Source organism: Melospiza melodia, chromosome 2, assembly GCF_035770615.1.
Source record: "Melospiza melodia melodia isolate bMelMel2 chromosome 2, bMelMel2.pri, whole genome shotgun sequence".
In the NCBI taxonomy this organism is placed as follows: Eukaryota; Metazoa; Chordata; class Aves; order Passeriformes; family Passerellidae; genus Melospiza; species Melospiza melodia.
This window is the reverse complement of record NC_086195.1, coordinates 18795180-18811386: the sequence shown is the minus strand read 5'-3', so window position 1 is coordinate 18811386 and position 16207 is coordinate 18795180. Positions and strand designations below refer to the sequence as shown.

Below are 16207 nucleotides of genomic sequence, written 5' to 3'. Positions count from 1 at the left end.
GACGTCGGGAGAAAAAAGAAAGCTTGTCTTCCTTCACAGCAGCCCAGAAAGGCCATATGAGGACCCTCCTCAAAAGCCACTGCAGAAAGCATCACAGATGTCCAAGCCACAGCCTACACTTTGTCCTGCAGCCACAAAATCTCCTGATCATTCTGCTCTCCCACAGAAGGGATGCTGACAGTGAGTACACAGCTAAGAAGTGCTGGAATCCTGATCTCCTCCTCTCAAGCTTCATGTTTTGTGTCATTAACTTCAGTGCTTAAGAGAAACACAGCTGCCTTGGCAGGTCACACTCAAGAAGAAAGGCAGTTTCTGAGGAAGTGCAAAAGCTCCCTAAAGTCATGATGACCTAGGGGGAGGATTTTAAATTAATTGCCAGTATCTGCTAGCAGGAAGCACTGCACGTACGGCCCAAGTGCTGTGGAAGGTCTGAGATGCAGCCTTGTCACCAGGGTGCCCTCCCCAGCTGTCCCCTTCAGGACAAAGCAGGGCACACAACAGCTGCCAAGCCTGATGGCTTCAAGTGTCACAGTTCCATCTGTGTCTGCCACAGAAGAGCACAGGTCACTGCAAGCCCACTCGTGACGTGGAAGTCACCTGAGTGCACAAAATGTCTCTGGCTGTACTCAATGTCTCTGGGACCACAAGCAACAGCTGAGGATAAATTAAATTCTGGGATACTGCTGTTATGTCAGTGATTTAGCCTGACACAAGAAAATAGTGTTAAAATGGCAAACAAAGGCAGCTTAACAAGGCCAAGAGTTAGGTCCTGCACCTGAGTCAGGGCAATCTCAACCATGCACACAGGCCAGGTGATGAGTGGACTGAAAGCAGCTCTGCCAAGAATGATCTGATGAAAAACTGACTTTGAACCAGCAGTGTGCACTTGCAGCACAGAAAGCCAGCTGTACTGTGGGCTGAATCAAAAGCAGCCCGGCCAGCAGGTTGAGGGAGGCAAGTCTGCCCCTCTGCTCTGGCAGTGTGATACCCCAGGTGGAGCACTGCACCCAGCTCTGGGCTGCAGCGTCCTCAAGGCAGGATGGACATCGACCCTTTGGAGCAGGTCCAGAGGAGGTTACAGAGATGATCAGAGGGCTGGAGATCCTATGGAGACAGGCTGAGAGAGCTGGGGCTGTACAGCATGGAGAAGAGAAGGTCTGGAGAGATCTTGTAGCACCTTCCAGTACCCAAAGAGAGCCTACAGAAAAGATATGGAGGGACCCTTCACCAAGGAGTGTAGAGACAGGACAAGGGTAATGCTTTAAACTGAAAAGAGGGCAGGTTCAGACTAGATACTAGGATGAAGTTCTTTACTGTGTGGGTGGTGAGACTCTGTAACCAGGTCTCCCAAGGAAGTTGTGGATGCTCCATCCCTGGAAGTGTTCAATGCCAGGCTGGATGGAGCTCTGGTCTAGTGGAAGATGTCCCTGCCCACGGCAGGGGAATTAGAACTGGAAAATCGTTAAGGCACCTTCCAATCCAAACCATCCTACAATTCCATGATTTTTCTCCTATATTTAAACTTGGATAGGGAGAATAAATCTCTCTGCATAGAGATCTAAGAACCACATGCAAATGCAAAGCTCAAGTGTCGGAGCAATGAAGCATATGTAACAAAAAGCATGACATATTTTCTGAGTAAGGCAATAGAAAACACTTTATTTACAAGGTACAGCAGCCAACATAAGGGATGTTTCACACATGCAGAAGAAGACAGACTACTGACCATGTGGGAAGTGGGCACAGCAGTCACGCTCACCAACACATATGGAAGGAAAAAGGCATGCTTCCCTCCTACTAATCTCACCAGTCTCTTCCCTAAAAAAACAAGAGTTTTAAGGACCAAGTATTTTTAAAAGGAATACACTAGACGAGAACTTAAACAAGCATGATGGGATTTTCTGAATTTATAAACCTGCCTTATACAATGGGAAAGATGAAGGAGTGCTTTGGGAACTCACATTTTGGCTGGAGAACTGCTTTTCCCCTTCTGTGTCATCTTATGAAGTCCACTGTCTTGGTTTAGGAAGGGCACTCCCCAGTACAGCACTCCCACTAGAAAGAAAACAAGCCTCTCCCCTCCTCCCCCACTCTGGTGGGAAACAAAAGGAAGAGATTATGGGTTGAGATAAGAACAAGTTACTAGAAAGAGCAGCAAGATAAGAAAAGGAACAGTACCAGTAACAACACTAATAAAAGAAGTGTATAAAGAGAAGGTGATTTACAGGCAAAAATGCTCACGAAGTGAAAAACAGTGGCAGACACGCTCCACATATCCACACCACCCAAAAGCCATGCCCATGTTCTTCCCGTGAGCTGTGAGCTGGAGTCCCTTCCTTCCATCCCTGGCAATGATGTGGGTGGTACAGAATGGCAATCCAGATGTACCCACACATCTCCAGGCTCTGCCCCTCATGGCTACTGCAAAGAAAATACCAAAGAAAGACCAGAAAATACTGGCCAAAACCAGAACATGCCCATCAGTCTCTTCTCAGGAGTCCTGCACAGAGCGCCCCATTAGCAGGCCAGAGAACAACTAATGAACAAGGATGCCAAACTTCCAAGTAACTGGTGGGGTTTCTTCGGGTTCTTTTCAACAGAAACTCGGGTTTTGTTTCCATTCTCATCCCTCAGCTAAACCCTAACAACTCTGGCAAATAAGGAACGTTTCCAATTCTCTAACCACTTTGAACATAGTTCTTTCTAAGAGGGTAGGTAATCTTCAGAAAGTAGATAGCTGTTCTACAGCCATCACACTGACCAATTTTGCAGGTATCTCTACAGCCAAAAAAATACCAATGCTATCTAAGATCAACTAATCAAACATGAAACAAAGCGTTTTTATCAACTAAATGCATTTTTGTAAGGAGGACAAGTAACTAGCGCTGACTGTAACTACCCTGGCATTTTCCTGAACCTTTTTTTTTGCATGTTCTTATAGGAACGGAAGACTCAGTGTGCAGTAATTAACACAGTTATATGTCAGGTTTTAACAGCAGCTGGGACATTTCCATTAGCCTTGGCAGCAACACTTAATATTCCACATGTACCATGCCTTTTTGTTCCTGTGGAAATAGAAATCTAAAACTCCAACCTCCCCCCCAGTAAGGCACTTAATTTTGCCTTAAGAAAGCTCTTGACTTTCTGTTTATTTTAAAGCTGTTTCTTTTAAAGTCTCTCCTGTTTTCTGCCTCTCAGAGAGGTACATCACTTAGCTGGAAGCACAAGTCACAGTCACAGCTGCACTCACCTACCATGTGTGAAAACCAGCAAGCGCTTCTGGATGTCACTTCATGGAAAGTCTTCAGTGGAGGATCAAATGCCAACAGGAATAAGGGGGCAGGGAACTATCTACCCACACACATCCCTGCCCACAAACCTAAAACAGCCTAGAGGGATGGAAGGAACAAGGTTTGACCATGATATCCAGCACTTCCTCTCTGCGAGGATAATGGAAAGAGCCTAAACTGGACAAGCTGGAAATCTGATGGTTATGGGAAAAACATTCAGCAGATTCGATAATGACAGCCATAGGAAACATCAAAAAATCCACAAATAAAGTTTTACAGGAAAATAAAATAATTTTAATGAAATCTGCAGACTGTTTAAGGATGAAACTAATTGAGTCTTGAGTCGTGCTGCTGCCTCACTTGTGTTTTGTTTCAGTTCCACCCACTCCTCAAATACCTACCTTCAGTCTGCCACAGCTACTTTAAATCAACATTTTCAAGAGTTTTTTTTTACTCCTTCCTTATTCTGTTGTTTTTTTTTTTTTTTTTTTTTTTTTTTTTTTTTTTTCTGAGGCTTCCACTGAGGAATAAGAGGAATTTAGTATGTGGTAGATTACAGCAATTTCTCAAGCTTGGTGTTGCAAGTGTATCAGTGGCAAATAACAAGATAACATGAAAAATGTCCAAGAATTTCAGGAGAAGGTTAAAGATTAAGCATTTATTGTATGCTTCTCCTAGTAAAGCGTGAGGAGAAAAACAGGTATTTTCAAACTGTTTAAAAATAATTTAAAGGGAGAGACAAAAAAATTGCAGGCTAAATCCAGCAAATATTACTTTACAGGATATTTTTTATTCCACATCATTTTTTCTTAAAGTCTCCAGGCATAATCTGAATTGGGGGATTTTCATCAGACAACTACCAAGCATGAGAAATCACCACTTCAATTTCAGCACAGGATGGGGGAAACGTCTATGAAGTGAAGGTACACATTGCATAAGGGAAATAATGACTAACACGGGCTACATCAGCCACACATAGCAAAGCCCCCTCTGCACTGCATTCCTCGCATTGGCTTATGCAAAACTTTGGCTCAATGTAACTGTTATCAGCTTTAGTACCTAATAACTTCCCTGGCTGGAGAAACAGACCATTGTATGGACTGGATTCTGTTACATCCCTTGACATGGCATGACAAATATCTCAGAGATTTCAAGGCTTTTGTACCTGTGCCCGTCACAGAGCATGAGCAGATGTTGCATTAAGTGTTCTTGTTTTCACACCTTGCAAGTCGTGGGTTCTTGACAGATGTGCTTGAGCAGATCCCTATGCTTGCACCAAAAGAACTCCAAAATACTCCCACTAGACATCTCTATTTCCTCATGACTTGTTTTTTTTTAAACAGCTCAAGAAAAGCATTTAACTTCCCACAAGGGAAGTTCCATGTGCAGACTTATTTTCAGCTGTGTGCTTAACAAATACAAAAACTCATTTTACGCTTTTGTTTGGGAAAGTGCACGACATTTATGTCAACACAGTTTTGGTAACAAAAGCATAAGTTTAGACACAAGTAGCAATCACTTAAAACCTTGCAAAAGCTATTCCTTCAAAAAAAATCAAGGAAAAAGAAGCTACAAATATAGGATACATAAAACATAGAGAACAAGAAAATGAAAACTGCTTTAGTAAAGAATTTACAAAAAAGCATTGAAGACCCAGCCAGTGTTCTGCACTAGTTCAGACTTGCATGGTGTTTTTTGGCATGGTGTGTGCCAAGGACTCCATTCCAGAAAATCCTTACAGAATTTTGCAGAACCTTGAACTTCAGAAATCTTAAAAAGAAGTCTTAAGTTGATTAAAGCACTGTCTTATGCTATGAAACATTTGTGCCCAATCACAAAACACATATAAACTCACAGAATTAAAAAAGCACGTGAAATCTCTCTTGAAGTGATAGCTAAGACCCAACAGCAGCCAAGTGGGCTCCCAAAGGGTGTCAGCAGGTGACTGCAGGCAAACAGTGCTCACCTGCACCCAGCAGCTCCCCTGATACACACTCAGCATTAGGACGAGAAGCCTCAATGAATCTGTTACCATGTAAGCTGGCAAAAACACAGACTAAAGGGTAAAGCCAGACACTGGGGAGTCCCAGTCAGCTGTGCCTTGCAGGCAGCATGGGGCAGTCAGATTCCTCCCCAGTTAGCCACCAGGGCAGGCTCCACTGCCCCAGCTCAGCAGAACAGCCAATAAACCCAAGGGTGTGTTTCCAATACTGAGATAACCAGCACACTACTCAAAACATAAACCTCCTCTGGCTGAACTCCCATCATTTACTCTGGGTTTGGATCTCCTGAGCAGCTGCATTGTTAACACAAGGTGTCCTTTCTGTTTATCCACAAACCAGCACCTGCAAGGCAAGCCAGCTGCTTCCTTACTCCTGCAAAACTTTTGTCCTGTTTGCCTTCAGTGCAATCCAACTCTGATTTATGTATGGTTTACACCAGGGCAATTCCTGTATTTCCACTGGCAATGAAGGAGTGTATTCAAAGACAAGAGCTTTAGGCTGCAATATGCAATGATTGCTCTATGCAATCTTAACAGATTTTACTTAACAGACATTAAAAAAAAAAAAAACCAAACAAAATTATGAAGGTTGTATCTTACATTGGATACTCCAAATCAATTCATGAAATCCAGTCTTGCTCATGACCCAAGTCCCAGCTAGCTTTGAACCACAGTCCTTTTCAACATCTCCCCACAGGAAAAAAAATTCTAAAAAATCCCAAATATTAAAGTACATTTCTGAAAGTTCTTCTCTGTACATATAATTCTAGGCTACAATTTCCAAGTGTGACATACACACAACTATCAAAGCATAAAACAAATATGCCCAAAAGTGATGCAGAGAAAGGCACTGAGGTTTGTATCTATTGATAGCTCTGTGGCTGGCACATCCTTCTGTTAATGAAACATAAGCTCCATTCACATTTTGAAATTTGCTGCTCATCAAAGAGCTCCAAAACCAGGGAGAACAAAAGATGTTGAATTCTCACAGCTCTTTGTGTTGCTTGTAAATGTTTCCCAAGCCACAACTCCCCATGCAAGCTTTTGAGCCTAAAACCCAAGAGACAAATAATTATGGAGAGGAAGACTGCCAAAGCACCAAGACAGAGCAGCAATAGAAAGCAACAAACAGCTGAGAATTAAGTGGTACACAGGATGCTACCTACTTGTTACACTGAATGGTGACATCTCCACTGATGCCCACTGTCCTTACAGGGGAGGGGTGACAGGATTTGGACTGGCACAGCTATCCCTGCACCAGAGCTATCTCAAGTTCACACCTGCCTGCAGAATAAATGATAGAAAAGGATCAGGAGATGTGGATTCCTCTCTGGGTACTGTCAAGCCAAGTTTGCTTCCTTTGGGCCACAGGCTACATTGCACATGACCTGGAAGAAGCCAACTTATGAGATGGATGTGATGGGCTCTGTTTTGCCTTTTGACCACTGTGGGTATTGGTCCAGTAAATCCTCCCCGCACAGGATTCTGCACCTCTACAGAGAAAAGCTGCAGGCTCAGCTGGGACACATCACTTGAATACAACCATCTTTGATGCTCCACACAGAAACTAAACTACCTTTCCTTACATTTGCTCACACCAATGCAAACCCAGAGGCATCTGTACACAAATGGATTTTAAGGAACCAGCCAGAAGAAACAGAAAGAATCTTGATTTCTGTCAAACCAATGCAGCCACAAGCGTGCTTAAGCAAACCCTGGAAAATGACCTCCCAAATGTCTCACCACGCACCTCACTGGAAGCCCAGTGAGATGCCATGTGCTCCATCATCTTCCACAACATTAACACTGTGGGGCCACCAAGAGATGGAATTTTCCACAGGTGGGCTCGAGGAAGGCAGCTCCCACGGCTCCGTGCAAGCACTCGGTGGGAATGGCACGAGGAGCTGCACACAGGGGCAAGGCGCTGTGGGGCAGCCACTCATGGAGACCAGCTGTGTGCATGTCTGGGAAAGCAAAGGGGACACACAGCTGGGGTGCCCGTGGGGGAGGTCAAACAGAAGAGAAATCCACCAGTGGGAAGAGCAGCCGTTGTGGGGAACAAGGTAACGCAGCAGCGCACAGCAGCTCCCTCAGCAAATGCTCCACTTCAGGGAAATGTCACTGGATACAATGCTCTCCCACTTCTGAAAAGACAACAACACATTTCTAACCAAAAACTATCAGTGGAAATACAATAAGAGGAGTTATTTTGCATCTGCCTTCAACAACTGTGTACCTCAGAGAAAAGAAAATCCTCGCTAATGAAAATGTGCACCACTCAGATAACGTGATACCACAGTATGAGGAAAAAAAAGAGATACCAGGAAGTGGGCTTAACTGGGTTTGGTTTCAAGGGTTTTTTCACCTTACCCTGAAATGGACAGTGGACTTACTTTTTTTAGAGTAAGGACTTGAGATATTACTAAATATTGCTCAGAGAAGTTGTGGATGCCCAATCCCTGGATGCTCCTTCCCTGGAAGTGTTCAAGATCAGGCTAGGCAGGGCTTTGAGCAAGTGAAAAGATGTCCCTGCACTAGCAGAGGGGTTGGATTAATTTGATCTTTAAAGCTCAAACCAAAATATGCTATGATTAGAAGACACCTGGAGACTTCAACTGGTTTTAAAAATTCCATAAACAGTCTGAAAAAGACAGGCAATCAGGCACTGACGGTTCAGAGCTCCCAGGGATGCAATTTATCATCCAGTATATTTTTCTGAAATGTAACAATTCAAGATCTATCAGACACAGAATTAACACACAGAATGGAGGATATCCTGTATTACAGAACCACACACTTAAAAAGAGAGGATGAGGAAGAACCTGTAAATATAGTGAAAACACAAATTGTTTAGGATACACAACATTTTCTCCTCCACCCCCTCCTCAGACAAAAGGGATTACAGTAAGAAGGCAAATTAAGTACCTTTTAACAGCACAAACAGGTGCTGTGGAGATAGAGGAAGGGCAGCAGTACAAAATTTTGTACTTCACAGGTTTTATGAGAAGACAAATTGAACACTAGTTTCTTTTCTTTTAATAAGAATAAGGTTAAATATGTTTAAGAGGTGTACGATTTAAGAAAATATGGACTACACCACTTGGCAATTGAAATCCAGCCACCCTTAATGACCAAAGCTAATCAGATTTTACTATTAATGTTAGACACTAAAGATTTCAGTTCCTAACTGAATGAAATGTATAGCTGAATAGAAAGAAAGTAGACTGAGTCTCTTTCAGGATTTGCCCTCAACTGTTTATAAGAAGAAAGCCTGGTCCAGGGAATATTTGAACCTACTTCAGACACATTTAGTGTAAAAGCAAGGACCATTTCCCTGGGTGGCAACAGCCCCTAAGCTGGAACTCCTGAAGATAATGCCTACAAGAAAGGGATGGTCTGCTCTGGGATGCAGGGAGGAACTGCAGGGAGACAGAAACAAGTACTGCTGATGGAGCTGGATGGGCTGGAGAAGGTGTGAAGGACAGGAGATGGCCCCAGTGTGACACCTCTGGGAATTCCCAGGCCTTTAGGTTCCACAAGGCAGCAGTTCCTGCACGGGGACTTGAAAGAAATGGGACTAGAACCCACACAAAGACAGGCGGAATTTCATCCTCTGTTTGCAGACAGTGTTCTCCTCAATATTCCTTTTCCAAAAACCAACCAACCCAAATATAATATATATACTCACACTGCTCCAGCCACTTTTTTTTTTCTTTTAAGTAAAAAGCAACAACTTAGAGAATACAAAGAAGAAAAAGCGTAAAATTACGAAAACACACAGTTCCCAAGAAATGATGTTGTATCATGCTTTTCAAACTTTCAGGAACCAAAACTTTTTTGAGTTTTTTTGTTCATTTTGTAAAATAACAGCCCCCTTCTCCACTTTCTAAGTGAAACACTATGTTTTAGAGAGTGTGTGCCACAATGTAAGATGCCCATGGGTGGGAATTCTCACAGGAGATGCACAAAGCACTGGTCATTACTGAGGACCCTCCATCCAGCCAGTGCAAACCCCAGCCAGTGCTGGCAATAGGGAGCCCAAGTTTCAGAAGTGCTGAGGGAGCCAAAAGCCCAAAGAACAATAATGGCTGCAGAGAGCTCTCAGCCTCCAAAAAGGAAAACAAAAAAACCAGCCTGGGTAAGCCAGTCCCACACAAAAGTTTTGTGTGAGCAAGGACAACTCAAACTGCCTTAATGAGAAGCAGTCCAACACATCCCTGCCATCAGGCCAGGACGCTCAGCAACAGCGCCGGGGCTCCACACAAGGCCTGGTGAGACAATCACATCAGCCTCAGTCCACCTAATGCCAAGGCAACAGTTATGCAATGACAGAAACAAAACGTTGTATTCATGGGGGACTGGATCACCAGCTGACAAAGGCTTCTTTTTGTGACTTCTTTTTGAAGTACTTCATATGAAATTTCTGCTCCAAGTCCCCTCTCCTGACTGACCAAACCACCATTAACTCAGGCACAGCTTGGTCATCCAACAATGCTTCTAAGCAAAGAACTCGGCAGACCTTGGGATTTTGTGTTGTTACTATCATCATTATGAGCAAAATGTTCAAGAAAAGTTTTCTTGTCTCCACTCCCCTTTTCCCAACTGCTACATTCAGGACAACACCTTCTATATGGGCATAAATTATATACTTCACACACTGTTGCAGTCTCACAATGTGCAAGATTAACTTTAGTGGGTTTTTAAGATTATTACGACTGAAATAAAGACGGGCTTCTTCTTAAGATGAATCACTCACGAAGATTTAAAACGGCGTTTTGATTTCAAACTGCTAATAGCTTAATTCACTGAAGGAAAACCAATTTCATACACTTAGCAGCAAAGACATTTAAGAACAATTTTACATGGAAATCGATACTCTTCCCTTAATAAGGCAGTAAAAACATTCCTTTGTTTCTATCCTTCTTCCCTCCCTATTCCAAGATTTATTGGACATCAATCCATGTCAGTAAAAGTGTAAGTTAGGAAGAAGATAGTAAGATGTAGACAAGAGGAGAGGCTGTCCACTTTGCAGTTTCATTTAATATCAAAAGTTCACACAGGAAAAGAATAGTCTAAAAAATGAGTATCAGAATATGGACATAAAAAATAAAGTTTTTGATGCTGCTAATACAGCTGGTTGGTTTGTTTCAACCATCAGAGCTGCTGAGGCTACAGGAATCAGTACTTTACTGTGTACTAAAAGGGGTGTAGAAAACTTCTAAAAAGCTTAGCAAAAAGACATTAATACTAGAGGAGTCTGATCTTCACTAAGCTGGGGAACAAACCAGTTAATAAGCATTTAGAAATTAGGGAATTAGGTGATGCGAATTAATTTAACAAAGTAGCAGCCATAGGAATTCCGTCAGCTTCCTTTAGCTTTGGCTGAGTAATTAATTTTTTTCTTCTTAATTAAAACCAGAGAGAGTGCCAGCATCAGTATGTGCATATTAACACTCGGGCACGCACTGATAGCTCTGCTTTAGCAGTTGCAACCTCTCAGCAATAATACGCCAGTGGCAAACCAGACCAAAGACAGAGCTGTATTCTTCTATATTTCCTTTTTCCAAACCTCCTAACTTTCACATCTGCTTAAATTATTTGGGGGTATTGCTGGTTGAAAGAGAGCTCGCGGGAAGGAGCCCATATACTAAAGTGCCACGCTGAAAGGATGAGAGTGCTGAAGGTGAGCGCTGGCTGCCGAGGGACCCATGTGCACTACGGATCTCTCCCTCCCTAGGGCCCCATTTCTGCTCCTGTTCACACACTCACGCAGCGCTACCCTCCCCGTAAGTTTGGGAACAAAAGTTGCCACTTTCCACCCAGCGCAGCCGAGGGAACAGCGCAGCACCAATGTTTTCCCAATGGCCCGCAGGATTCCCCAGCGCTCACCCCTAACAACTGCATCACGCCCGGCACACGGGAGCGCTCAGCACTGCCCACTCCACTCTCCCGCCTGCGTCCCGAGGCCATTCCCCCTCCCGATCAAACTTCACAGCCCCGCAAAAGCTGACCCGCTCCTTTGGGGACGGTGTCTGGCGAAGAGGGGCTGCGCCCCCCGCTCCGCCCTATGCCGAGGGCAGCCGGGGGACACCGAGCCAGCCCCCAGCGCCGGGCGGCGGCACCGAGACCCGCGGAGAGCCCCGGGCACGCTCCGGCCTCCCCTGCCCCCAGAGTGCGCCTCTTCCTCGGCTTCTCAGGGATGGAGCACGGGATGCAGGAGCTCCGGCCGGCTGCGTACAACCGCCTCCGAAACTACAGATCCCGCATTCTGCATTGTTATCACCATCATCACCCACATCAATGATTTACTTCCAGAGGAAGGGAGCGCTCTGCAGCTGGCGAGCAAGGTCCCGTTGTTCCGCCGGACAGGGTGTCCCTGCGCCCGTCCCCGCTCCCGCTGCCTGCGCGGAGTTCCTGCGGCAGCGGCGCCGAGCGAGGCGGGCGGAGGGGCGGCCGCTCCCCCTCCCCGCGCCGCCGGGGCGCTCAACAGGCGGCTCCGCTGCCGCTGCCCCCGCCAGGGCTGCCCCGCACCTGCCCCGCGCCCACCCTTCCGCAGCCGCGGCTGTCCTGCGCTCCGGGGCGCGGGCTCTGCCGCAGCCGCGCTCGCTTACCCATGGCCGGCTCGCCTGGTCCGGGCGGTGCGGGGGGCGCAGGGCAGAGGCTCGCTGTGCCGTGCCGGGCTGTGCCGTGCCGGGCTGTGCCGTGCCGTGCCGGGCTGGGCTGTGCCGGGTGAGCGGGCTGGCGGAGGGCAGCGGCCGCAGCTCTCGCAGTGGCGGGCTCGGCTGGGCTCGCCTGCGGCGGGAGCGAGGGGCGGGAGGGGCTGAGGGGCGGGAGGGGCGGGGCGGCCCCGCCTGCGCCGCTCCAGGGGCCCGGCCCGGCCCGGCCGAGCGGGGCAGCGGGCACAGCGCCCCCCCGCGGCCGCCGCCCCGCCCGGGGGTCGCTCTCCGTTCCGCCCCTGTCCCCGTCCTCCTCCTGCGTGACATCCCCGTCCTCCTCCTGCGTGACACCCCCGTCCTCCTCCAGGGTGACATCCCCGTCCTCCTCCAGTGTGACATCCCCGTCCTCCTCCAGGGTGACATCCCCGTCCTCCTCCAGGGTGACATCCCCGTCCTCCTCCAGTGTGACATCCCCCTCCTCGGGGCTGCCAGGGTCGAGCCGCCGCGCCGCGGGCAGGACCCCTGACCCTCTCGCCTGGGAAACCTTGGGAACCTGAGCTGCGGGCACCCTTGACCTTCAGAGGCACCTGCCCCCTAATGTTTCTCTGTGACAATGGCAAGGGCAGAGTGTGCCCAAACACAACATCATTTCAGTCATTGCTGTCCGTACCCGTGCTCAGCAATGTGATCCTTATCTTCACAGCCCCTTCCGAAGCGCCTCATGCCGCTCCCAGCGTCACGCAGCACTGCGGGAGCTCCACCTGAGCGCGTTCCAGCCACACAGCCGCGCGGGACGGGGCGCGCAGGGACTCTGCCACTCCTTAGGCACTGCGAGGAATGTGTCTTGGCTTTGGGAAAATTCGGTGAATGGGACCCTGGAAGAAACAGACCAGGTAGTTCCGGGGCATATAGGTGGCTTCTCCCTTAGGAGATTACCAGTAGCCCCTTCCCCAGAGATGCTGGAGGTAAAATAACAGTGAAGATCACGCAGGAGTGATCCTTCGCACACGCTGAAGACGCGTATGGAAAAGAGTGGCAAAGTCAGCTTTTTCAGTTTAGTTGTTTTCCTGAATTGGACTTTTAGCATTAGAGCAATTTGATTGCTTCAGTTGCAAAGGTCCATGCTTTAGACAGAATAAGTGCATACAGTGACTAATATCAATCAGATTGTGCTGATTTATATTAACTGGGTACTTGGCATGCATTTCCTTTGTCTTTGCCACAATAATAATACACTAATCTTCTGTTATTTATGTGCAGTGTAAGGAAATATTTCATTTCCTCCTATGATCATTAACACATCAATCTATTCAATTATGTAACAATATTTTCCAACTCAAATTGAGATCAATTGCTTAAGAACATATTAATAATGTTCAAAAGCAAAAGAGTGACAGAAGTGTGAACACTAATTTTTAGGGAAATTAGTTCATACTTTGGAAATTCAGACCCCTGCTCCCAAAAGTGTGTGCACTCATTATTAAAGTTGCAATGTTAATGTGTGGTTTCTTTTCCATTAACAAAATAAAAAAAAAAAAAAAAAAATCACAGTCTCCTGGGCCAAAATGATCTGAGGTTTTTGCATTGATTAATGGACATATATGTTTTTCCAGTAAGGTCTGTGAGCTCAACACCATGCAAGCACCATGGGATCCGGGAGTAAATGCCTCTCCTCTACCAGGCAATAAGTGGATTGATGGAGTAAGCCATTTTATAAAGATAAAAAAAATCATAGCTAAGCTGATCACTAGCAAGCTGCTTCCAGGCTCCACTGGGAATTAAAGTAGATGAGCTATGCACCTTTGAAAAATTAGATTAATTATGGAAATAGCACGTGACCCTTAACTAGAGTGGCACTAAATAGTACTGAAATATGGAGGGAACAAGAGGCAAATGGTAAGAGCATCCCATTGTGTGCAGCACCATGTGCTGGAGAAGGTGTAAGTTAGTTTCTTTTTTAAAAATAAAAATTAGTTAAAATTTATATTCTTTGAAGTTGGCACAGCATACTGCTTGATTTGTAATAGAATCAGCTGAAAAATGCCCCTTAGTTCTGATTGTACTTGCACTTAAGGGTAACTCTACATCACTGAAATCCATAGGATGAGTTCTTCAAGGGAAGTTGGCCAGTGCTGTCCAGGCTGGGTTAGCACACTTACTCTGAAGTATGAGGCAGATATTCCTGAGGGAATGCAGAAGAAATTGTCCATATCAACACATTTGCAGGGAGAGGAGGGACTCACTTTCTGCCATTCTCAGAAATATTGGTAATTTTTTTCTCCAAAGGGTAAAGCAAAGAACAGCTGTCCAAATATTGGTTATGGCTCCACAGTGAGGGGTGATTTCCACTCACAGAGGTACCAAGTCTCTGAAAAGTGGAGAGAGAAGTTGACAGAAGTTTTGGTTCCTTAAGCAAAATTACATTGTAATATTCAATTGAGGTCCAGGAGACAGGAATACTTAAAATTTCTGTTAGGAACAGAAATTAATGGATTTAATTTCAAAACCAAGATGAATGCAGAAAGAGGTATTTCCCTGTTTGGGAAAGGCTTAGGACTGGATTCTGGTCCATGCTCTTGCTGTTGTATCTAGCACACAATGTAGAGGACCAAGGCTGCAGCATTTCAGCAAGTCTCCCTGTTTGAATGGTCCCTTGGATGCTATAGCTGGCAGCTGTAAGGAAGGGATACAGGCCTGCTGTAAATGATGCTGGAAGCCAGACTGATCCAAACAATCTCTTATCAAGGGATTATAAAATAACTGTTGCAGATTTGATCCATAAAAGAGAAAGAGAAGGTTAGAATTCTGCATTGATTAATGTCATTGTCTATGTTGGGTGTTTAAAACCTTTTCCATAGTTTAGGTGACAATCTGCAAACATTCTTCTATGTGCACAGTTACCCTAATACTAACATCACGATACCAGGTGTTTCAAGAGACACCTTCATCCCCTGTAGCAATATGCTTGGATTGCCTCCTAACTGATTCTGGAGCAGTAAGCTCCTCTCTGGAGATGTTTTAAGGAGGCCATTTGATGTTCAGAAGGAGATTTAACTTCAGTCTCAAGATTGGTCAAGAAGAGCCAAGATGGAATGTGGGGGTCTCACTAGTTGTATCTAGTCATGTCATCAGTATGAAATATCATATTTTACTGTATTTGACCATTTCCAGCAATTAGTGGTGAAACAGATTTCTAGATTAAGGGAAGGCTTATTGCACAGAATTTTTTTTTTTGTGGTTTTAGTTTACCAGACTCCATCTGTTTCTCCACTTCTCCACTGCAGAACATCCTAGCTCTGAAACAAATCCCTTTTTTGTGGATGGAATGGTGTGATAGCTGCTCCTACCTGTTTGTCTCTGTCTCCCACTCCCACTCTTTCCTCAGGCTGTCTAACTAGACAGATTGCCCTAGGTAGGAAACCTTCCCAATTAAAAACTGAATCAAAGGCAGTGTGTTTCCACTTAATGTTTCAGCTTTGACTAAACATTCTGGTGCATTAAAGATAGTGGTTTAATAAAAATGTGTGCTAATGGGTTGTGTGTTTCTGTGGGTTCTCAGCTCCCACATCAGCTGTATGTGAGGCTCTATCCATGGCTCCCTCTGCTAAGAGTGAAGCTAATGGTTAATCATGATATTCCTTCCTCTGACTACTACACAGGCAGTGTCAGTGGGCAGCAGTCATGGCCACTTTCCAGAGGATTAGAGTGAGTGTATGGGGTGCTACTTTGCTTTTGCAAAAATCCTGCAAATTTCCAAAACCTAATAAAATCAGGGACCCATAAAACAGCCTCCTTCTGAATGTTAACACAAATGTATTTTAGCTTTATGGAAATCAGAAGTGATAAAAACTGGTTTTAGTTGCAGTGAGTGTTCTCTGAGGCCTTTCTCAAGGGGAGTTCAGCCATCCTCTCTGTACTGAGCTTCTGTGATTCCACGTGCAGTTGAGGCACACTGTGGTTTTTCTCTCCCATGTGATCTTCTGTTCACAGAGGCCGTGGATGTTAAAAGAGAAATAAGGTGACAGCTGGATCCCTTTGTACACTTTGTGCACTTTATATCTGTGTGTAAAGGAGAGGTGACCTGTGTGGTCACCTCTCAGCAGCTCGAGGTGGATCAAGGGGAATGACTCATGCTCTCCTCTGTCTTCTGTACCTGTTATGTGAAGCTGATCCACTGTAGACTCCAACTGCTGCTACCAAAACTACTTTTTGGTGCTCACTGCAGAGAGCTGTCACTGCAAAATGCTGAACAAAAATGG

At 45.5% G+C, this 16207-nt stretch overlaps 1 protein-coding gene across 3 annotated transcripts in view; it reads right to left on the bottom strand.

The window, feature by feature from the left end:
• GPM6B (glycoprotein M6B) overlaps nt 1-12099 on the bottom strand; it is a 106846-nt gene extending 94747 nt beyond the window's left edge. For 2 of the 3 annotated variants that reach the window (XM_063183295.1, XM_063183318.1), the window contains exon 1: nt 6459-6495. In XM_063183295.1, the coding sequence (XP_063039365.1) occupies nt 6459-6480 (22 nt within the window). In that variant the 5' untranslated portion in view covers nt 6481-6495. Of the gene's footprint in view, nt 1-6458; nt 6496-11903 lie in introns of those variants that run through there. The other variant, XM_063183322.1, reaches the window with a different exon arrangement.
• Between the last annotated feature and the right edge of the window lie 4108 nt (nt 12100-16207).